Source organism: Choloepus didactylus, chromosome 18 (assembly GCF_015220235.1).
Source record: "Choloepus didactylus isolate mChoDid1 chromosome 18, mChoDid1.pri, whole genome shotgun sequence".
NCBI lineage: Eukaryota > Metazoa > Chordata > Mammalia > Pilosa > Megalonychidae > Choloepus > Choloepus didactylus.
The window spans coordinates 69176992-69200567 of NC_051324.1; the positions used below are offsets into that span (position 1 = coordinate 69176992).

General features: G+C 58.9%; 1 protein-coding gene and 1 pseudogene across 2 annotated transcripts; one reads left to right on the top strand and one right to left on the bottom strand.

Annotated features, from left to right (window-relative positions):
- Window positions 1-742: 742 nt before the first annotated feature.
- Window positions 743-17872, bottom strand: HID1 (HID1 domain containing). Of its 2 annotated transcripts, none has more exons than XM_037809555.1 (19): window positions 17714-17872; window positions 12534-12683; window positions 11849-12019; window positions 11125-11238; window positions 10466-10572; window positions 10118-10234; window positions 8490-8712; window positions 8269-8325; window positions 7295-7435; window positions 7089-7179; window positions 6840-6991; window positions 6666-6744; window positions 5109-5273; window positions 3679-3906; window positions 3210-3343; window positions 2599-2679; window positions 2104-2195; window positions 1756-1914; window positions 743-1547 (listed from the first exon to the last, which is right to left on the bottom strand). In XM_037809555.1, exons 1-19 carry the CDS (start codon window positions 17777-17779, stop codon window positions 1484-1486), a joined length of 2391 nt encoding a protein of 796 aa, XP_037665483.1. In that variant the 5' UTR covers window positions 17780-17872; the 3' UTR covers window positions 743-1483. The 2 variants fall into 2 exon arrangements, with proteins under 2 accessions (XP_037665483.1, XP_037665482.1); XM_037809554.1 differs by having other exon boundaries at window positions 11125-11241.
- LOC119514821 lies at window positions 17778-22490 on the top strand (annotated as a pseudogene).
- Window positions 22491-23576: the final 1086 nt, after the last annotated feature.

Consider the following 23576-nt stretch of genomic DNA (forward strand, 5'->3'; position numbering starts at 1 on the left):
TTTGTTTGATCGATTGCATTCGGGCTTTGTGGCATTTGTTCCCAGAGACAGAGCTGCCAGTCATGGTATGATGGGAAGGGACAGTCCCCTGGGCAGGGCTGGGGGGCTGGGACTGTCCTGTTTCCAGGCTTGTGGGGGGCTGTGCCAGCTGTCTCACACCCCCCTCCCCTCGCCAGATACCCTCTCCCCGGGGCAGAGCCCCGGGTGACTGCCGGGCCACCCGAGCTGAGGCGGCACCTGCAGCTGCCCCACTGTGGGCTGTGGCCTCTGGCTGCCGGGTCCCCAGCCTGCCAGCTCCTCTGAGCTGTGGGGTGGGGCAGGAAGGGAAGGGACGCCTGACAGCCCATCCATCTCCCTCTGCCCAGGGCGAGGCCCGGGCAGGGCAGCCCGGACCCCTCCCTGTGAAGCCGGGTGCTGGCGGACAGGGAGGCTACCCTGGGGCCCTCAAAGCTGTCTCGGCGGCTGTCTAGGAGGCAGAGACCCCAGTGGCTGCAGCACAGGCTGGGAGTCTGGCCCTCTGCCTCCCCTGTGTGAGCTCTCCAGTGGGTGGCCACAGCCCAGGGGGGCAAGCCCTAGGTGAGAGGGTCCAATCCTCCGCTCCCCACCCAAGCAAATGACCAACGCTGGCCCCCAGTCCTGCATCGAGGGCCCTCTGGGGACTGATCCTGGGGTGCAGAGTCCCCAGCTCCCCTGAAAACCAGAGCCAGGGTCGGCCCCTCCCCTCCGAGCACAGAGTCGAGCGTGGAGAGGGAGATTTTATTGTGTAAAAAGGTCGATTGTACTGAGCAGAGATTGTACTGACATGGGGGTGAGGGGACCTGAGGCAGAGCCGGGGCCCAGCTCCAGGGCAATAGGCTGGAGCCCGGAGGGCTGAGCTGCTGCCTCGGGCACTCCCCATCCCCTGTTACTGGATAAGAGGGGGCCAGACTACATCCACTGACCCAGGAGAATATAACAGGGGACACCCAATACCCCATTTCAAACCCTAAACTCCATGGGGGTCCCTCAGTCTGGTGCTTGCAGCCTGCCAGCCCCAAGCCCCTGGGCGAGCAGACGGACACACTTGCTGCTCCCAGGGGCCCTGGCAGTGAGCGGGGCTGGGGGGGCTCCTGCAGGTTAGGAGGCACCGAAGGGCTCCCCTCACCTGCCCAGGGACAGCCAGGACCCTTCTTGGGCAGCCCCATTCGAGCACGGTGGCCTGTGGCCTCTGGAGCTGGGCAGCCAGAAACGGGGCCGGCCCTGAGGGGTCAGCACTGAAATGGATCTTGGGGGGAGCCAGTGTGAGGTGGGGGCTCTAGGCGGGCCCTGGCTCCAAGTAGGGCCCTGCCCACCCCCCAGCTGCAAGGGGCCCCTGGGGCCTGCCACCCAGGACGTGGCCACCCTGATCGCGGGAATTCAAAGTCAGAACAGTGGATCTGGGGGAGCACTGGCGGGGCCCAGGGCCCCAGTCCTTCCCTGGCCCCTCCCCTGGCTGTTTTCAGCCTCACACTCGCTGGATCTCGAACAGCTTCACGTCAGTGTCGTACCAGACGGGCGGGTCCACGTTCCTGCGGGGGGCGGGGGGACAGACGCCTGATCAGGCCGGGCTTACAGGGAGGGCCGGGACCCCACCCCTTCCCTGTTGACGGCACATCCTGGGCAGCAGGGTCCACCCCCAGCCAGACGAGAGCACCTGGAGGCATTTGACATTAACCCCACAACGGCGGGGGTGGGGGGACCCTCGGGGAACATCTGCCCCAGCCCTGCAGGGCTCACCTCAGGTAGATGACACCCCACATGTAGGTGCGGAACCACGTGGTGGTGCCCGAGTTGGCCTGGTACTTGCGGATGAGGATGGGGTGGGGCACGGGCAGCAGCCCCACGAGGGTGCCGTGCTGCAGGAAGCGGAGGATCTCCGACTCGTCCGTCAGGCCCCTGCGGGGAGGGGGCGGGAGGGGCTCCCACATGCTCCACCTCACGTGGGAAAGCCCACCCTTGGTGTCCAGGGGAGCCCAGGGCTCACCCGGGACCCCGGAGGCCCGTGCTCCCCCTCACACCCTCACGCAAGCCTGGACCCTTCCCAGAGCCCTGCCCCCCACCCACCCACCGCACCCCCAGACTCACTTGTCGATGCAGATCTTCTCCACCTGGGGCACCAGCACCTGCAGCAGCCTCATGATGGTCTGCAGCGGGAGCTTCGACTTCCAGGACAGCACCTGGGGGCAGGGGGCAGCCCCCAGAAGCTACGGACAGGCCCGGCCTCCCCCAGAACCACAGGCCCCCAGGCAGAACATGTTCCCGTGTGCTCAGGGATCGCACTGAATCCTCACAATGGAGGGGGGGGTCCCCATCCCAAGGCAATCAGTGGTGACCTCGGGAAGTGACAGGGAAGTCAGCCTGGGGCTCCAGAGTGTGTCGGCAGATGAAGCAACTGAGCAGGGAGGGGTGGGGGGCACAGCACGGGACCCCGGGCCACCCCCACAGCAGGGTCCTTGGGTCCGACCCAGTCCAATCCGAGTAGTCGCAGAGCTGTCCCAGGACAGTGCCTACCGACCCAGACCCCACGTCGGTGCCACCTGCACTGCTGTGCCCCCCGGCTCCTCCGGCGAGGGCCCTCACCCACTCGGACGTTGGGCTCCACTGCCCGCTGGCTGCCGTGCTGGACAGCTGCCGCTGCTCCCGCCACGGGTGGCCCGGCTCCTGGGGGAAGGAATGGGCAGTGAGGGGCAGAAGGAGTGGTCTGGGGGGCTTGGAGGGCAGAGTGGGTGGTCTGGGGGGCTTGGAGGGGAGAGGAGCAGCCTGCTGCCACCGCCCCCCACCCCAGTCCGTAACCTTGGGAGGGCAAAGAAGTCTCTCCAGCGGCCCCTGGGGTGGTGGCACAGGGCCTCACTCCTGAGGGAAAGGCCCAGCCCAGCACCCTTTGCCCTGGGCCCTGGGCCCAGCCTGACCCAGCCCAGCTGGGTGACAGGTTTAGGGCCAGGGGCAGCCAGGGCAGCCGGGTAAAGGCCAGCAGCAGATAAGGCTATGGGTGAGGAGTCGGGAGGCCAGGGGCTTGGGTCCATGACGAGGCAACAAGGGAGGGGTCTATGGACACCCCCTCTCTTGAGAGCCAGCGTGCCCACTGTGCCACCATGGCTGTGGGTGCCGCCCCTTCCCTGCCACTGACCCCAGAGTGCCCTGGCCCAAGCCCAAACCTCAGGCACCAGGAAGGAGCTCCAACCCCGCCTCACCCTGCTCCAGGAGTCTCCCTCGTCTGTCCCCATGGTGCGGCCACCGTCAGCGGAGTTCTGCTGGGGCTCAGGGTCCAGAGACCGCAAGGTGCCATCCTCCGATACCTGTGATTTCTCCGTCAGCTTGTCGATGCCTGGGTGGGAACAGGTAGAGGTGAGGGCACCCCAGCACCCTCCTCAGGAGCTGCCCCCGCTGGCCCTGCTATGCAGAGGCCGCCGCGGTCCACCACCCTCTCTAGAAGTGCTGTGCCCGCTGCCCCTTTTCCCCCAGCTGGGCCCACCCCTCCCAGAGCCCCCTCCAGCTCTGAGGCCCCAGCTGCCCACCGAGCGACCAGAGCCGAGCCACCCAATCCCTCCGCCCCCACCCCGGGGCCAGGCCTATTCCCTCAGCTTCCCCACTTGGGCCACGCCCTCTGCCAGAGACTGTGCCCACCCCCAACCGTGCCAGTACCCCCCACCAGCGCCAGACCTGGGGTGGCCACCAGGCTGGTCTTGAGGGTGCCAGGCTCGGCGGGGGCAGCGGGCCGGGAGCCCTCCATGGAGCTGCCCTCCTGCGAGCCGGTGCGGGACAAGGGCTCGGGCGCCCGCCGGCGCCGCTGCAGTGCCTTGTGGATGGTGGGCACGTCCGTGGGCAGGTTGGCCAGCTGGTGGAAGACGCTGCGCTTGCGGATGATAGTGTAGACCAAGTTGGAGTTGCCTGTGGGGCAGGAGCACATCACGCCTCAGGGAGCACCCTTTGTCCCCCCACCCCGCTCCATCTGGGCCAGCTTCCTGGAAGGGGGTTCTGGAGGCGGGAGCCCAAGAGAGGGAGCTGGGGCAGGGCTGGTGCCCAGCTGTGTGCCCAGCCATGGCTATACCAGGATGTGAAACTGTCAAAAAGAGCCTCTGGCCTGCGTTCCCCCAATGCCCCTCCCCTGGGACCTAAAAGAGTGACACCTGGCAAAGTGGGGTGGGCCCAGGATGGCAGTGTCCACACCAGGCCAGTGGTTACATATTTTGACTCTCTCTCTTGAGCCAGGTGGCAGGGAGGAGTCCAGGAGGACAAGGTTAGTGAGAACCTGCCTTCCCTCACCCCCACTGCCTCCCCACAGCCCTCAGGGTGAGTTACAAATGCTCTCCGTGGCCTTTCCGTCCACACCGCCAGTCCCTGCCTCATCCCACACGCCCCAGGCACACAGTTCTGCTTTCAGGTCAACATCCCACCCCAGGGCCTTTGCATGGGTGCCCCCTCCCCATATAAAGCATTTCTAGCCCACCCTGCCCCCACTCATCCCTCATAGACTGGAATAAGTTTCATTTCGGAAATAATAGCTAATACTTAGGTAGGCAGGCACTGTGCCAAGTGCTTTTTGTGGGTTATCTTACCAAATCCTGCCAGCCCCCTCTGAAGTAGAAACTCTCAGGACTATTGCAATGACTATTTTCCAGATGAGGAAACTGAAACTCAGAGAGGTTAAGTAATGTGCCCACGGCCACAGAGCCATCAAGTGGCAACTTACACCAGGCAGGCTGGTGCCTTGTGACACCGGGCGGGGCACCCACTGGGGCCGTATCACCCTGAGCTTCCCTTCGGTCACTTTTAAGGTGACCCATTTGCCTGGATAACTATCCATTTAAAGCCTCCCTCTGTGCCTCCACCTGGGTCTGGGCATAACAAGGCAAAGCACATCTGCTTGGTTCCCACTGAATCTCCTGCACCTGGCATGGGGCCTGGTACACAGCAGGTGCTCAATAGGTGTGCACCAAAAGAACGTCCTGGGGCAGAGGGCCAGCAGGCCATGCCTCCTCAGAGACCAGCTCTTGGGCAGCACCCTCCTTCGACAGGAAGGCACCTGCACCCATTGCCTGCCCAAGGCCGGGCCAGGTGAGGTGAGCCGTGGGGCTGGGGCAGCGCCTCACCGTCGAACTGGTACTGGATGATGTTGTTGAAAACCTCCAGCAGGAAGAAGACCAGGTGGTGGTTCTGGGCAGAGGAGAAGAGGAACCAGGTGGTGGAGAAGGCCTCCAGCAGGTGGAGGAGCTTGTTGGCGGCCACCATGGACAAGCTCTTGAGGTAGGGGGACACTGTGGGGGAGGGAGGGCTTGGCTCAGTTCACTCCTGGGGCCCAGGCCAGCCACCCCTGCACAGCCTTGGACCTGGGCAGGACAGGATGCTCCTGCCCCAAGTCCCTCCCTGTCCCCTGCAAAGCCAGAAAGACGAGCCCCTTGAGACCAAGTCCTCCCTGCAGAGCCCTAGGATGCAGCTTGGGCTCCACCCCCGCTGTGCAGTTTCCACAGCTGCTCTCGCATCTCCCTGTCGCCCAGCCCTCCCTGCACCCCCGAGAGGGAAGCAGGACACAGACAGACATCCCCATGTCATCAATGAGGAAGCTGAGGCTCAGGGAGGCTATAAACTTCCCGGAGGTCCCCCGTTATAAAATGATGGGGTGGGGATACAAACCCAGGACTTGTTAAAGCCTTTCCAGAATATCAAGCTGCTCTATCATTAGACAGATATCAACCACCTGCTGCTTCCACAGCCCTGTGAGGGGGGATCGGGAATAAAGTGCCAAGGACATCTGAAGGTCCAGTGGAGATCTGCTGGCTTCCCAGCTCCTGTCTTTCCCTCCCTACTAGGCTGAGGGCCCCACAAAGGGACGGATGCCGTTTTCCTTGTTCAAAAGTTTTCCTCGGAGTCCGCCATACTTAGCTGGTGCTGGGTTAGGATTTGTGGGACGGAGCTGGGGAGGGAACAAATAGAGGCCCAGTCCTAGCCCCAGACCTCACGGTCCATCCAGAGGCCTCCACTGCCCCCACTCCACCCACCCACCCGGAGCCCGAATCAGACCCCGGGGCATCAACCACCCCCACCCACAGGACCACCCTCTCTGAATGGTGCCCTAGCTGAAGTCATCCCCACCACCCTGCTGGGCCCAGCATCCCAGCCAGCCTGAGCGTCCAGCCTCCTCCTCCAGGCAGGCGGGCGCAATCCTGGCCAGGTAGGCAGGGGAAAGGCAGAAGGAAGGTGCACTTGACATCCCCACGCCCTCAACTCCCGCCATCTAACCCTGTGCTGTCCCATAGGGTCACCACAAGCCACATGTGGCCACTAGCATTTGAAATACAGCTAGTCCTGATGAGGATGTGCTGTGAGTGTAAAACACACACAGGATTTTCAAGACTGGGTGTGAAAAAAATAATGTATCTCACTGAACATTTTTTTTATACCGGTTACATGTTGAAATGATAATCTTCTGGATAGAGTGGATTAAATAAAATGTTATTAAAATTATCATCACCAGTTTTTTGTTTTGTTTTGTTTTGTTTTCCCAGTGTGGTTACTATAGAATCTAACAGTAGGTTGGGGCTTGCGGGCTGATCTATTGGACAGAGCGGACGGGGAGGGGGTGCGGGCAGTCAGCCTGTGGCCTGGCGCCCCCTGGTGGTGTGCACGGGGAGGGCGGGCCCCGGCCCTACCGTTGACCACGATGGTCAGCAGGCAGTCGAAGAGGGGCTGCAGCCGCTGGTGCCCGCTGGTGATGATCTTGTGGAACACCTGTGCGGGGAGGGAGAGGGGCGGCCATGGGGTCCCTGCTGCCTCCAGGCTCGGCGTCGCCCCCTACCCAGGCCCTGGCCGCAGCAGCCCCTCACCACGATCAGCAGGTCCGCGTGGGTGCCCGTGAAGACGGGGATGTCCATGGGCACGCGCACCGAGTAGGGCTTGTTCAGCCGCACCCCGAAGTTCCGCTCCCCGCTCAGCAGCAGCAGGATGAAGACGCCGATGTGCATCAGGCCCACGCGAGCTGCGGCCCGGGGCACGGGAGGGCGTCACCACCCAGGGCGGGGAGGGGAGCAGAGGGCGCCCCCCATCCCGGCTCCTCCGCCCCTCGCCTATCTTACACTGATCTGCTCGGGCGTCGTTGAGGAAGTAGAGGATGGGGACCAGGATGTCCAGCACGTCACTGCTCTTCAGCACAAAGAAGAGGAATTTCTGGGGGCGGACACAAGTGGGCTAGGTCTGGGTGCAGCGCTGCTGTACCCCCTGCCGCTCAGAGTCACACAGACACCGTCCAGGGGCAGCTGCTCCCCACCTCAGGGCAGCCCACCTTGTTGAAGTCACAGAGCTTCCAGAACAGAACCAGCAGCTCCTGGTGGAACTGGATCTTCTTGGTGGAGTTAGGCAGGTAGGTCTGGAGCAAGGGGTTGGACAGCAGACGGGCCATGCCCTTAAGGACAAACTGGAAGTCCTGGGGAGGCAAGGGACAAGAGAGGGGGCCTGTCTGGTCTGGCTCCCCAAAGCACCGGCTTCCTCCTGCCTCCTCCACTGCCCCAGAGCCTGGAGGGACCCATAGTCCCACCTTGTCAATGGCTGCCAGAAAGGTGAGTCCAGGGCTGGCCTGGAGAGGTCCCTGCCCCTCGGCCACACCACAGGGTCCCCTGTCCCTGGGCTGCTCCTGATGCCATCTCCCCGACACACACTGACCCGGCCCTGCTCACCTGCACCCGTTGTTGACAGGTGCCATCGTCCCACTCTTCCCAATCACCCCTGGCACATGGGGACCTTCTACATTTAAGGAAGAGCTGCTGTTTACTGAGCACAGATGTGTGCTGGACCCCGAAGCTTATGCTCTTATTGAGTCCTCAGGATAAGTGAGACATCAGTTAACGTCGTCACCATATCTATTTGACGGCTGCAGAACTTGGAGTTCTGGGAGCTCAAGGACCTCCCCCAAGGTCATGGAGTTTGGAAGTGTCTGAAGTGAGACCGGCACTCAGATCTGCCTGGACTTTCATGTCCATGGTCATTTCCTCCCACCTCAGAAACCTGACATCAGTGCCACTGCCTCCTGGAAGCCTTCCAGGTTACCCCTGCCCAGTTGAGGCCATCAGGCCCTTTCTGCACCTTGAAAGCCCAGCAGCCCTGCCACCACTACTTCACCTGGATGGCCCACGGTTCCTTCATGCAGGGGTCAGATGCCACCCCCCCTTCCCATCGCATCTTCCTCCACCCCTCAGAGCCAGAGCCGTAGTGGGGGGTGGGCAGCGAGAGACACCCCAGTAAGACCAGCGCTTGACTCACCTCCTCACGATGGATGCGGGACAAGTAGTTCACAAACAAGTTCTCGGGTCCTGGAGGCTGCAGAAGGCAGAAGCCTGTGGTGAGCAGGTGGCCTCCCACCCCACCCTGCCCTCTAGGGCACACTGCGAGGTGTCTCCTGGGGACCCCTTGTCCAGGGCCTCTGGCTAGAGGGGGTTTCGCCCACCCGCAGCCCTGCCAGCGCCCACGTCGCCGCTCCTTACATCGGCATCGTCCATGGCGGTGCCGGTGGTGGTGCCGTCCACCGTGGGGCTGGCGCTGGTGGCACTGTCGTGGTCCAGGGTGACGATGAGCACCTGGGCAGCCTCCTCCACCAGGGGTTCCCGGTAGTCGGAGAAGAGCAGGTGGTTGTAGGGGATCCCGTAGCCCACAGGGTCATAGGCACAGACGGTGTTGAGCAGGGAGGTGAAGAGGGGCAGGGCGTGTCTGCAGCAGGAGAGGAGGGGGCTGCAGAGGTGCCACCCACGGGCCCACCCCTCCATCCATCCCCGGCCACGGGGGAGGCTCAGCCAAGCCACCCTCTCATCCAACAACTGCTTCCGTGCCAGGGCTGGGTGCTGAGGATAACTATGAACTTGTCCCTTCGTGAGTGGAAAAGACCCCTCCCCATCCATGCCGACATCCGGGCTCTGAGTGAGGCCAGGCTGGGGCCTGGGCAGACGGACAGCCAAGAGCAGGACAGCCATTCAGAGGGGCTCTGCGCAGGAAACCTTGTCCATAGGCCTCCGAGGTGAGGCAGCTCCCCTCCCTCGGGGCTTAAGAGGAGGGGCTGGAGGCCCCCGGGAAGCAGAGCTAGCACTGAGTCACCCTGCAACCCTGCCTTGGAAAGACTAGCTTCAGAGATTTGTGGGATGTCAGGGTTCAAGCTCCTTATCTTACGGATGAGGAAACTGAGACCCAGAGAGGTTAAGGGAGTGGCAAAGGGCACGCAGTGCTCAGTGGCAATTTGCTGATAAGTCTGGTGAGAAAGGAAACTCCGGCCAGCTCTAAACTGCGGCCGATGGGAGGGTGTCCTTCTGGGAAAAAAATAAAAAGGAAGTTGAGCAGGAGGCCTGCAAAACCTGAAGCCAGGGGTGTCCCGTGCAGCCCTCAGGGCCTGGAAATAGGGGGGCACTGACCCCTGTGCTGCCAGCACAGCCCTGGGCACAGCTGGCACCTGGGTGCCTGCCCCGAGGACTCGATCTGAACACAAGGCTTGTGCGACACCTCAGGTACTCCTATGTGCCCCCTTATCCACGAGTGCCCTACATGGACGGGGACCCCCATCCTTCAGTCCCCAGCCAGTGACTCAGCAGCTCTGTCCAGTCCGGCACCACCAGCCGAAAGAGGCCATTGAGTGCTTCAAGTGCGGCTGGTCTGAATTGAGACGTCCCCTAACTGACAAATCCACACCAGAGTTTGAAAACTTCGTGTGAAGAAGAGAATGTAAAATAGGTCAATAGTTTTGTGTGTTGATTACCTATTAAATGCTAATATTTTGGATAGGTTGGGTTAAATGAACAACTAATAAAATTAATTTCACCTGTTTCTTTTTGCCTTTTTAATATTGCTGCCTGAAATGTTTAATTGCACATGTGGTTTGCATTATATTCCTACTGGACAGCGCTGCCCCCGACGGAGGACCCAGGCCGGGCTCACCCAGGGGGACCCCATGCCGTCCCCGCGCTGGCCGATGAGGCGGGTACATTACAGGTCACCGCCACCAGGGGGCAGCACCTCCCCTCGAATCCGGCTGCCCGGCTGGTGCCCGGTCTGGGCTCTCTGCAGCCCTGAACCAGAAGGAAGAGGATGGACAGGTGGAAAGGCGGAAAGGCAGGCCTAGGGCCCTCACCTGTTCTCCGTGGAACAAAAGAACTGCACCCAGGGGTTGGCGCTGCCACTGTCTGCAGCCGGGGGCAGGTACATGGCCTCGGAGAAGCACGTCAGCAGCAGCTTCAGCAGCTCCATCCTTAGGGGACAGCGGGTTCACACCGGAGGGCCCCGGCTTCCCTCCAGGACAGGCCACCCGCCCAGCCACAGCCAGCCCGTGTGACGTGACCCCTGCTCATCCCTGTGAAGCTGAAGCTGTCGGGCGTGGGGCGTGGAGAGGGTCCCTTTGGAATGGGGGCTGGGTCGCCGTCTTGGAGCCGCCCGGGGAGGGGGCCCCTGCCCAGGGCCCAGCCTGGGGCACAGGGCTCACCGGTTCATGTCGTGGACGTAGTTGGGCTGGGGGGAGTGCGCGAAGCCCACCCCGGCCTCCCAGATGTATTCACAGCTGTCCAGGGAGTGGACATCCTCCGCCGAGTCCTGGGGACAGGGTCAGGGGAGGACAGCCTGGGGGTCAGGAGGGGAGGGGCGGCCTGGAGCAGGACCCCACCAGCCCAGCGCTGGGGGCAGGACCCCCACATTCTCCTGAGACAGAACCCACAGAGTGCCCTGGATCCTACTGGCCGAGGGAAGAAGTGAATGGTTTTAAACCTCATGAAAGCTCTTTTTTCATCAGCCTCATCCTGTTCCTTTACTTGCTCAGTCCATTTTGAGACAGGGAGGGAGGGGACAGGTGGCCCTCGCAGGGGATGGGGGTGGGGACAGAGGACACCCAGGCCGAGCCCGCGGGGACCACGGGGAGGGTGGAGCCCAGGCCTCCTGCATCCAATCCCCACCCCCACCCCGAGCAGGCTAACACAACGGGTGCCTGTCCCTGGGCTGGAGGCCAGGGGCAGGGCCGGGTACCGGCTGGCTCCTCTCCAGCAGTGCCAGCCACTGCCACCTGACCGGTCCACGTGGGCCAGGTGGCCCAGCTCTCCCTGGAGCAGCCCTGCCCTGCAGATCCTGCCCTCGGGGGCCAGGGGCCCTCACCACAGTGCTCCTGCGGTGGCTCTGGACCGTGAAGTCCGGGCAGAAGAGCAGGTCGGCGACGGCCAGCAGCAGGGACTCGGCCAGCGGTCGGGCACTCTCATCGTCCTCCTCTCCCTGCTGGGAGCATGACACCCAAGGGGCCACTTCAGTGGTTGCCGAGGAGGGGAGGTGGCCCAGGGCTTGGAGGCAGGGGACAGGACAGGGACTGAGCCCAGGCAGACATCCGTGGCCAGAGGGACGAAGACGGGGCCAGGGAAGCAAGAGGAGTGGCCTCCTGGTCACCCCCAACCTCCTGACAAGTCCCAAAGCAGATCGAGGTGGGGGCAGGGAGAGGAGAGGCGGGCACTGCGAGGGGGCTACTGGGCTGGGGCGGGGCAGGACACATCCATGTCCCTTGGCCTCAAGAACCTCGGCCCCGCTGGGAAGTCACTGGGCTCCCCCACCTTGGCCAGCTGCCAGGAGATAAACCCCAGGTGGGGAAGGGTGAGGAGGGGGAGGACAGCATGGCCCTTCCCGGGACCTCAGAGTGCCCAGCTGCCCTGCCCCCACGACTGCCCAGGTGCCCCCTGCCCTCAGCTTCCCTCCAGCCGTAGGGCCCGGGAGGCTGTGTTGACCCCAACCCTCTGTGGCTGCTCCACTCTCTGCCGTAAGAGGCCTGGAGAAATGGCCCTGGAAGGGTGCTCATCCCACCACCCCCCACCCAGCTCTGGCCAGGCCCCCGGACCCCTCCTCGCCCTGCGCCGGGCACTGTGGACCAGAAGAAGCCCCTCCAGTCGGGGTCCTCGAAGATGTAGGGCAGCACGCGGGTGAGGAGCCGGCTGCAGTTCAGGACGATCTGCTTCTCTTTCTCAGAGTGGCAGCCGCTCTCGGCCCCCTGCACCAGCTTTTCGACTGCCTGTGGGGGTAACCAGAGGGCACGGGCCACGCTGGGGGGCACGCAGTGGGCTCCTGGCACAGGGGTTTGGGGACACCCCAGGCCACAGAGGAGAGAGGAAGGGGACACTCTGAGATGACGCCTGGTGGGACCTTGGCCCTGGGCCACAGAGGGGAGGCAAGGAGACCCAGGTGGAGACCCCACCCTGCAGGGCCATCTCTCCAGGCAGAAGCACACCGGCCAAAATCAGGACACGACAGGGGACGGGCGCCAGCTCAGGGGGCCCAGGACATGGGACCAGGAGCAGCCTAGAGCATCACGGGAGGGAAAGCCCGGCTCATTACTCACTGGTCAAGACCTTGCCAAAGGACATAACTAACCCTCTGAGCCTCAGTTTCCCCATTGATAAAACAGTGACACTAACAGCATCAGCCTCACATCTCCGGAAGGTGCCCAGCAGTTGGCCGGAAGGAAGCCCTCCTAAATGGCAGCTGCTGTGATTACTCGGGACCACCACGACGAGGGGCTCCCTCACCTTGTAGCACAGGGTGGCCAGATTGGAGGGTGACTCCTCCCGCACGGCCCGGATCTCCGCCGCCGGCACCAGGGCGAAGACATCCTGCACCGAGGTGGCCGTGTCCGCCCAGAACTGGTCCCAAAAGGCGTCATCGGTGGCTTCCACAGGCTACAGGGGGACCAGGGCTCAGAGCTACCCAGCCCCTTCCTCCCACCCTGCAGTTTGCTCTAAGAGGGAAGCCACGCCCCCACGGCCACCACCACCCCTGGCCAGCACAGCCAGGCTGGGGACAGGCAGTCAGCGGTAGGGGGTCAGCTGGCCATCAGTCCAGCAGCCAAAGCCGAGCCCAGTCCCCGAGGGACCGTGTGGACATGGCTAAGTCCCCATCATCCTCTGGCAGGGCACACGGACATCCCTAGCAGGGCACAGCCCTAGGCCACGCCAGTAGGTCAACTGCCCGGGGCATCCACTCCCCATTGGAAAATGACAAAAGGGGACACACCATTTCCATTCAGCCAAACTGGGGCCCGCCATGGGCCCCAGACTCCACCCTCTCTCGGCACACCCAGCAGAGGCCAAATCTGGCAGATTCAACCCAGGAGGCTCTCTGACCCACACCTGTTGCTCTCGGAGGCCACTGCCAGCGCTGCAGCTCAGGCACTCACCACTCTTGCCAGGTCCACCAGAATTTCCCTCCTTTAAGCCACCCTCTACACTGCCCCCAACCTGTTTTGCAAAACACAGCCCCCAAGCATTTCTCCCTCACTCAAAGACCTTCAGTGGCTCCCCATTGCCACTAGACCTAGTCCAAACCTGACAGTGGGCTGAGGTCTTACTTACATACCTGCACTCACACCTGCATCTCACCTGTAATTACTAACCCAGGACATGCCCCTGCTGCCCCTCTCTCGGCCTGTGCTCAGGCCGTCCCCTTTTCCTCTCATGCTCTCCCCTCCCAACACCATATTTCAAAATCCACTGCTCCCACTGAGGTGGCGCCTCAAAAATTCTTGAATCATAACCTCCATTTCTAGGGATCTCTCCTAAGGAGATGTGTGCATGTGTGAGGATGTTTACTGAAGTGTTATTGATAACGGTGAAGAGCTGGAATCAGCCTGAACAGCCAACCATTGGGGAACATTTAAAAAATTAAGTCACATCCATATAATGGAATATTATGCAGCTATTAAATAATTTTCAAAAATATGAATGAATGGGAAATGCTCATGGAACAGTGTTATGTGGAAAAGGACATAAAACTATTTACTCATAGGATGATCACAATTTTCATTAAATTATGTATTAATAAAAGACTAAAAACCAACCAGCAGGTTAACAGCCATTGTCCCTTAGGTGGTTTTATTTTTTCCCTATGCTTTTCACTAAGAGTGCATATTACTATCTCTTCCTTTTCAAAGTCCAACTGTTGAGGAATCAACGTGTTTAAGGCATTCTCACTCTCCCTCAAGGTGCCCTTCTTTGCCTCCTGCAGGAAGCCCTCCTGGGTTGCTCCAATCAGCACAGCCTTTTCCCTTCCCTGAAATTGTAGGGCTGATCCAGCCCTGCAGGCCCTGCTACCCCAAAAGTCTGCACGTAATACATATTACTCTTCTCATCAGAAAAAATACATATATCTTGTTGAGAATAATTCTGTTCTCTGGACGCTGCTTTTCCCAAGAGGCCTTCCGCGCCTCGGGACTGGCTTGCTCTCAGCTTGGAAGCTGCACTCCCACCCCCTCTGGCACTCAGCAGGGTCCCCGACTCCACGGGTCTTTGTGCAGGTGCCTCGTGGGAGCCCTTCTCCCTGGACCTTGCAGTTGGGGTATAAAGTACAGGCTCAGTCCTGGAGACGCCTTCAACCTGCTTGCCAGGCGGGGTTGGAGGCCGGGGGCTGTCCAAACTCAAAGCCGGGTTGCAGGCCTCACCAAGGTCCAGGCCTGGCCTTGCCCACTCCCAGCACCCCCTCTCCAGGCCCAAGGGGTAACGTGTGGCCAAGGTCCTCAGGACCTGCCTGGCACAGGACCTGCTTGGCCCCAGAACTGGTAGAGCAAGTTGGCTGGGGGTGAAGAACAAAGGTGAAAGGAAGGTCCTCGGGCAGGGGTGTGCTGGCCCTCATGCCCACCAGCCAGGACAGCCCTCAGACACTCACTGGGGTCCAGGGCAGGACATCTGAGTCAGACCTGGCCTGGGGCTAGGGTGGAGTTCCGGAAAGACACCCCAGAAAACCCTGTGGGAAGCTCCCCATCTCTGACACTTTCCCTGCCTCCCTGGTGGCCACTACCCCCTAAAAGGGGCAGGGACTCATCTGGGCACCGAGTGGGCATGACCTCTGACCTCATTCATCTGAGCCAGGGTCAGCTGGGACTGAATTCAAAACAAGGCAAGGGATTTAGAAGGGAACTGAGAAGGTCCCAGAGCAAGTCACTCTGGAAACGGAGAAGATCCCAGCTACCAGGGCTGGCGTTGAACTTCAGGAGGGGTGTCTCTCATCTCCCCCTTTTCCCCAACTTGCACCTCCTCTCCAGGCACCACTGTGGCTTGGACACTTGGATGTGGTGGCCTTTATCTGACCACACCAGGCTAGCCTGGTGCTACAGGCAGAGACCAGGGTCACCGGGGCCCCTTGGGCTTCCGAGGAAAGGAACATGGCTCAGCTCCTGCCTCAGTTTCCCCAGCTGTGCTCCACCCAACCCAAGGGAGCTTCTAAATTCCAAGCTAGTTTCTTTGAAAAGAGTGTTTTTACTGGAGGCAGGCAAGCCCAGGCCACCAGGGGCAAAGGGACTGAGCTTACCCTAGCAGGAACCCAGAGGTTCTTAACCCAGCTTTGCCAGGACCCGGCTCAGGCCAGACCCAACACAGGCCCGGGGGACCAGCTGCACCTTTTGAGCCTCTCTGGGGATCAGGGGACAAAGGACCAGCAGTGCTCTAGCCTGTGATATGTGACTTGTTCTGGGAGGACGGCATCATCACTGCACTCATATGCACATACGTGTGCACACATGTGCAAACACACACACCCAGGTCTCATCTGTTCTGGGACAGGGAATCTTCAAGCAGCTGGGAACTGGGAGAGGGTCCCAGCTCCATGAATGTCCCCCTCCAGGGCCCCACCTGCCCCAGGAAAGGGTCAGGAAACACAGGAGGAGCTGCTGGTTTTCAGAGCCGGGGTCAGGCCTGGCCCAGGGCTGGACGACGGGCAGGAAGAAAACAGGATGTGGTGCAGGAAGGCAGGGAAGGCCTGGCAAGCCTGTCTGGCCAGGGCCATGGGAAAAGGCGCTGGGTCTGATTGTCTGCTGCCCAGAGCAAAAATCTATTTTCCCAGTACCACCTCCTCTGCAGGCCTGGAACTGGAAAATACCCTGTGGACCATGGGACAGAAACTCTTTGGGGACGCTGAGTGACAGGGCCTGGGACGGTCATCTGGGATCTGCTCCTCACCCCTGAGCTGCCCAAGCAGGTCACCACACAGGGTCCAAGGCTGCAGCCACTGAGGTCTCTCCCTCCAGGCAGCCCAGGCCCCCTCCCCACCTCTGGGCCCCAGGAGGGAGGGCAGTGCTAGCCTCTGGCCCCTGTCGTGTCCCAGGCAGACTCAGTGTCCTCGGCTGGGAAATGGGACAGCCCCGGCTCAGCCAGCCCCATTACGAGACTGCAGCCAGAGAGAGGCAAAGGGTCATGGTGTTCTGAGGAGGGGGCCAGAGCAGGTAGGAATCTAGGCCAGCCCAGGTCCTTTGGACCCGGCTGAGCTGGTCTCACTGGCTGGCAAACGACCCCAGCTGCTGAGCCACCAGCCCACAGCACATTCCTCCAACAAGATGTTTCCTCCCCAGGTAGGTAAACATGGGAGCCTCCCTCCCTCCTCTCCGGGGCCCCGCGTTGAAGGGCTGGCCCACCTGCCTCCTTCCCTGCCCCCCACAGACCTAGAACCCCCATCCCAAGAAAGCCGAACACCAGGACCCACCAAGAGTCATGGGGGAGGGGGAGCTAAGAGGTCTGGCTTCTCTCCAAGGCCTCGCAGCTGGGGCTGGGCTCTCCAGAGGCCCCGGGCTTTTGCCGAACACCTGACCTTTCCAGGGAGGGAACAGGGGTTGTGGGGACCAGAGGCTCAGCCCCCAGGAATGTATCCAGCTGGCTGTGGGGAGGTGGTTCCCTGAACCCCACTCTGACTGCCGAGATCAAGAGAGGCTCTGGAGAGCCCGTGGGGTGGAGAGTAAGAGGGAGCGAGGTCCCAGGTGGCGGAGGGCTGGACTCCTTCCAACGTGGGGGATCTGGGGGAGTCAGGGGAGAAGGGGTGGGCAGGGAAGCAGCCTGGCTGTGAGCAGGTTGTGTGTGTCTTGGGTGCCACTTATGGACTCGGGGGAGAGCATGCAAGCATGGACACGGCTGGAAGGCACTCCCACGCCCCACGCCAGCAGGCAGTGGATGGCCAGGAGGCCAAGGGCAACTGGGAGGGTTCCCAGCCCTAAACCAGAGAACAGAGGGTACCCACAAACAGTGTCCCCACCACTGGCTCTGGATGAGGAAGCCGCTGGGCAGGAGAGCCCAGTGGTCCCCAGCTGGGAAGCCAGGCTCGGGGGGCCTGGAGGGCCGACCCCTCTTGCCAGGCTGTCTCACTGTCCCCCACTCTTTGCCCTGCTCCCAGGAAAATCTGGGCCTTCCCTGGCCGCAGGCATAGACCTGGGCCCAGCCGAGGCCGCTGCCACCGCGCACCAGCTGTTCCCCTGACCCGACCCGGGCGGGCGCCGGCCGGCTTTGTTTGCATTGAGTCAGCGGGAGCTGTGCGTCCGGGACCCGCGGGCACCGAGGGACAGGGCAGGGAGCCGGGCAGCGGATGCGTGGGAGGGTGGGGGGCAGGCGGAGGCTGGAGAGCGAGGCTGGGGACGCAGGGGGCGGGACGGGGGACGGACAGCGGCGTCGCGGGCTCGGGGAGCAGGCACACGTCAGCCTAAGGTGGCAGCAGCGGCCGCGGGGAGGGGGCTGTTCCCGCGGGAGGAGGCACGGGTGGGAGGCCAGGGGATGGAGCCCCGGGGTACAGGCCGAGGGGACCCGCTCCGGCTCTGGCCTCGGCGTCACCCTCCCGGCCGGCGCGTCCTCCCCCACCCCGGGGTCCGGACGAACCAGGCTCGCGCGGCCCCCTCCCTCGCCCCTGCCCAGCCCCCAGCCCAGCAGGTGGGTGAGGGGGCCGGGGCCCGGGGGCGCACCTGCGTCTTGGTGGTGAGCTGGATCACCGCCTTCCGGAAGTTCAGCTTGGAGTCGGCGGATCCCATGTCTCTGCAGCCCGCTTCGGCCCGCCCGGGGCTCCGGCTCCGGCTCCGGTTCAGCGGCCCCCGCTGCTTTCGCAGGAGCTGAGCGGCGCGCCCCGCCCGCGCGCCCGGCGTCGGCCCCGCCCCCGCCCCGCCAGGCCCCGCCCCGCGCACCTGCCGCGCCCGCTGCCGGCCGCGCCCGAGAGTCCGCCCCTGGCACCCGGCGCCACCGTGCGCCCCGCGCCCTTCTCGGCTCGGTCCCGGGGCTTCCACGCCCCTCCTTCCGCTTGGAGCGTTGTCCTCGCTGCATCCCCCTACTTCACCCAGTCCCCAGAGCCCCCAGCCCTCTCAGGGTCCCGGTCCCCTGGCCCCACTCCATCACGGGGCCCACACCTTCTCAGCCAGCCCTCTGCACCCGAGATTCTTCCTTGTCAATCCCTTTCCTTTCTTTCTTCTTTTCTGAGCCTCTCCGTTCCCCTTTTTCTGGTCTGTCAAACCCACGTGTCCACACTGCCCAGTCTTGGCCCAAGCCAACATTCCAGTCACAAGTCACCACACTCCCACCCCATTCCCCAGACTCGGCCTTGGGTTCTGTGGAAGGAGGCGTAGACTCAGCGCCCCTCGCCAGGAAAGCAGCAGCCATGCCTGAGGCGAGCTGGGGTTCCCTTCTGGTCCACCACACCACTTCTCTGAGAACTCTTTCCAGTCCATCCATTTCAACACATGTTTGAGGGACTGGTATTTGCCAACACTGTGTCAGGGATGGGGACAAACAGGATGTAAGTCACAGGGCCTGCTCTTTACGAGCCTTCAGCTAGGGAGAGAAGCAAGTAAAGAATTAGCCACGGAACAGTAGGATAAAGCCTTTGACAGAGGCAAATTGATAATAATAACTAGCAATGACAGTGACAACAATATCTCTAAGCAGCAGATCTCTGAGGTGGATATTATCATCTCCATTTTACATTTGGAGAAACAGAGCCTCAGAGTAGTTATTTGCCCAAAGCCACACAGCTAGTAAAGAACAATGCCAAAAAAGCAAATCCAACTATGATTCCAAAGAGGCTGCACTTGTATGCTATGTCTAAGGAAGCTTCTGGGGATCCTAGATGCTTCAAAAGGAGGTGACGTCTGTGCTTAAATAGGAAATCGCCAGGTGAAAAATGAGGGAGCACCATCCAGGCCGCAGATGCACAGGACATAAGGTAGAACGCGTGGGGTGGGGAAGGAGGGGAAGGACGCTGATGTTTCACAAAATGAGCAGACACCACAGGGCACCCTCATAGGAAATCTCTATCCTTTCTCCAGCGGTGGGCTTGCCCCACACGGGACTAAACCCTGGACAGATCCTATGGCTTTTCCACTCACTCTGAGATAACGAATGAATACTTCCTTTATTTGGCATTATAAAAGAAAATCCAGTTTGCTCTACAAACCACTCAACTCCAGTCTAGGCTAGAGTGACATTAAAAACTCCAAAACTTAATCATTGGGTAAATGCAGATTGAAACCACAATGAGATAGCAACCACTACACACCTATTAGAATAGCTTTAAAAAAGAAACCGACAATACCAAATGCTGACGAGATGCGGAGCATGTGGGCTCTCTCTCACGCTGCTGGTGGGATGCAACCCAGAAACGCAGCTACTTCAGAAAACAGCCTGGCAGTTCCTTACAAAGTCAAATATAACAACTACCAAAGACTCAGTAATTGCACTCCAGGTATTTACCCGGTAGAAATTGAGACATAGATCCACACAAAAAACCTGTTTGCAAATATTTACAGCAGCTTCATTTGTAAACACCCCAAACCAGAAACAACCCAAATGTCCATCAACTGGTGAATAAGCAAGTCGTGTTTCATCCATAAGACAGGACTAGCACTTCGCGATAAAAAGAAACAAGCTACTGAGTGATACATGCAGCAACAATGGGAATGAATCTCAATTATACACCTAAAAAGGGTGACTGTTACTGTATGTAAATTATAGTTCAGTAAACCTGACTTTGAAAAAAAAAGAATAAAAAGAGCCAAGAGCAGATGCCAACCTGGTGACCCCAAAGTGTAATTGTGGCTTCTGTGGTCTCAACAGCATTGTGCTAAGTGGAAGAAGCCAGAGGCAAAGGACAATGGACTGGATTATTCCAAGTATATGACATTCTGGAAAAGGCAGAACCAGAGGGGCAGAAAACAGCTCAGTGGTTTCCATGGTCTGAGAGTAGGAGGACGGGATTAACTACAGAAAGATATGAGGAAACTTTTTGGGGTATTGAAAATATTCTATATTTTGATTTTGATGGTGGTTACATGTCTGTATATGTTTGTTAAGTTCATATAATTATATACCTAAAAATGTGAATTTTCTGTATGCAAATGATACTTCAATAAACCTGACTTAAAATATTACTGGTCACCCATGGTACTCACTTTTCCTGCCAGCTTTCATGGACTGGATTTAAATGAGTTCATTCACCCTCATGCAACCCCAGGAGTCAGAAGTCTTTTTCCATTCAGCTGAGCATTCTGCTCTTCAGAAAGTCTGTGTCCATTTCTGGGCACCCTTACAAGGTCCCTGCGTACCCTCCATCATGAAACAGAAAAAGAATATTGACATTGTCCTGAGGAATTTACTGCTACCACAGCTAAGTGGGAAAATACCCATTCATCCTCTCCATTTGTTCACTGTCCCTAAGTTAAACTTAACCAACCTCCCTAATTCCACCAGTGATCATGATTTTAAAATACTGTTAATTATTTTTCAGTGAAGAATCCTGAAGTGCATAGAGTAAAATGACCTAATGAGTCGGATTTGTTTTAAAATACTGCCGCAATGAAAAGAAGAAGGAAAAAGAAAACAGATACAGCAAACATGGCAGAATCTTGGGAATTGTTGACTCCTGTTTTGTATGTTCGTTGTACTATTCTCTCTACATTTGTGAATGCTTAAAAACCTTCAGAGTACAAATTTTAAGAAAAAAGAAGGTGTATACAGAAAAACATATTATAGTAAGATGAAGTGAAGGTTTAAAGAAATTACTTATCCCTTATTCATTAGTAGGTTCTTAGCTATGATTTCCCCACAGAGAAACCAGGTCATGTCCTTGTTTTTTGTGCGGTATGCGGCCTGCGGCTGGGGCTCCCATGGCCTTCCCTGGAACCCCTTTTTTTTTAGTGCACCCATCCATCATCCAACAAACATTTACCCAGCACCTACTAAGTGCCAGGTTCCATGGCAGGTGCTGGGCCTGGGCTGTGGAGGCAAGTTCCTACTGCCTAGAAAGGGAGCACATGGGGGAAAAGGTACGTGCCATAGAGAGTTATGGGGTCGAGAGCAGAAGTCTGTCCAGGACCCCAGTGGGAACAGGTCAGGAAAGACTTCCAGAGTAGGGGGGCTGCGCTGAGGCTTGGAGGATGACTGGGGTATCAGTCAGGGTCCCGACAGGAAATACTCAAACCACTTAGCCAAAGTGACTTTAATCTAGCAGCCATTCCCAAGGCGAAGGGAAACCAAATGGTGCTGAAGCATTCTGGGGCTAGAAGCAGTGGGGAGCCCCAGTCACCCCTCAGCCCTGGGTCAGAAGGGGCAGGGGGTGACAATGTTCACCAGAACCTGGAGAAGCAGAACCCAGCTGTGGGAGACGGCCATTTGCCAACGGGAGCTATGGCCTCCCATGGTCTAGAAGGGAGGGAGCTGCAGGATAAATTACCCACCTTCACTCTTCTCCCACCTCTGATTTCCTGCTGGTGCTTCCCACTGGGTAAACCCATGGAAAGCAAGAGGGTCAGGGACTCCCCTTGATGAGTCTGTGAAAAGCTCAGCCTCCGTCCAGCGCCATCTGTAACCCAGGCTGATGTCTCCTCCAGTGCCAAGAAATGGACCCATTTTGACAAGATGTTGTGCCACAACGTGCCTGATGGGATATGTTCAGTCATTGCATCTAAGCTTTGTAGGACGATCTCTGTGGCAAGGCTGGAAAAGCCCAAGAATTTTTTCTCAAATTACAAGAATCTGCCCTGTTTCCCACTGGAGTTACTAAAAGTTGAGGGACCACAACACTTGAGAGACCCTACAGGAAAAGGACAACCTTGCTGGAAAATCTTTCTCAGAAGCTTCCACCCCTTGTGGAACTGTACCTTCACCCAAAGAACATCGTTATAGTTGCAGGAGCCATCAGGTCCCTGGCAAAACTCCAGGATATGGATTTCAGGGACAGTGCCTTAGAAACCGTCTGCCCCAAAGTTGGTGTCTGAGAGCTTCGCATCATCTTCAATTAGCTAATGACCAACTACAGTTCCTACCTCCAGAGGGTGGCAGTTTGAAGGAGCTGCAGACAGCAGAAATCTCTTATCAATCATTTGCTAACTTTCTCTGCAGTACCTAACTGTGGACTGAAATTGTCTATGATGTGTTACCACATCATCTCTGCCAGTTTCCCAGCCTCAGTGAGCTCTCCATGACTGGAAACCGGCTCGTGTTTTTGCCACTTGACGTCAGTAGATCCTGCAAACTTCCATATGTGTACGTGGATGGCACCGTTCACCTGGCCGGCTCGCCATCCTACTGGTGCAACAGAATAATTGGGTGTGGTGGCCGTGGGGCTCCCCATTCAAGTGTCAAAGAGGAAGCAGCCTTCCTTTCACCAGGACAGCTAACCATTTCCTCCCAGTGGAGGAGAAGTCCATAGGGACAGAAAATGATCATGTCCTGCCCCTGCAAGAGCTAGCCACGTAGAGTCTGTATCCTCTAAAAGAGAAAACTTTCTGTCTCCATTCTTGCTATCCCAGGGCCCGGAGCAGGCTAGGGAAGGTAAAAGTGATGTGGATATATGATGGTATTGTGAACAACTGATTGTACACTTTGGATGATTATATGGTACGTGAATATATCTCAATTTAAAAAAAAAATGGAAGAAAAAAAAGTGATCTGGAAGGGGAAATGGAAAGTATCCAGCACACTGTGATTGCCACATAGACAGGTAAATGGAAGTAGTTCCAGGTAGGGAGAGAAGTGGAAGGAAGGCCCAGAAACGTAGGAAGTCTGGCTCATCCAGGGAACACGTCATAGGGGTAAATGTGGAAAATGACAAGAGAGAGAGCTGGAGAGGCGGACCAGGAGCAGATCCCAGAGGGCCTCGGAGGTCCTGCTAAGGAGCCCCAACCTTATTCTAGGAGCAACGAGACCCTGAAGCAGGGAATGAAGTCATCGGGTTTATGTCTTGGAAAAGTCATTCTGACTGCGGCAGGGAAGATAAGAATGGCCTGAACACAGGAACCCAGGTGGGAGGTGAGAAGTGCCAAGCGCCAGGCAGGGACAGTCCCAGGTGGGATGGAGAGGGACGATGACAGTGATATTCCAGAGAGGCAGAATCTTGGCAATTTGATGTGTGTTCTGGGTGCCACTGTTGCATTAACAACCCACCCACCCCAAATTGGTGTGAAACAATAACCATTTTATTATGCTCATAAATTCCGTGGGTCAATAATTCAGATAGGACACAGCTGAGGTGGCCCATCTCTGTCCGTGAAGTCTGGGATCTCAGCCTGGGGGAGGGGGTAACTCAGAACACAACTGGGAGCCGGAATCATCTGGAGGCTTCTTGACCCACACATATGGCCCCGGAGCTGGGAGGACTCAAAGGCTGGGTCCACTTGGGGCTGAAGACCAAAGCACCAACACTTGGCCTCCCCATGGGGCTCTGAGAGACAGAGAACCAAGGGGGTGTCTACAAAAAGAGGGTGTTCCAAGAGAGCAAGGAGGGAGCTGCATGGCCTTTTAGTACCTAGCTGGGAAGTAATATACAAATCACTTCCCCTGTAC

What these genes read in the sequence shown, in the direction of transcription:
- HID1 (XM_037809554.1), bottom strand. Translation starts at nt 17,779, where the DNA reads ATGGGATCCGCCGACTCCAAGCTGAACTTCCGGAAGGCGGTGATCCAG. An exon ending in TGGCCACCCTGTGCTACAAG is followed by an intron (nt 12,020 to 12,533) that starts GTGAGGGAGCCC and finishes TTACCCCCACAG; the next exon opens with GCAGTCGAAAAGCTGGTGCA. An exon ending in CAGCCTGGTGGCCACCCCAG is followed by an intron (nt 3,344 to 3,678) that starts GTCTGGCGCTGG and finishes GTTCCCACCCAG; the next exon opens with GCATCGACAAGCTGACGGAG.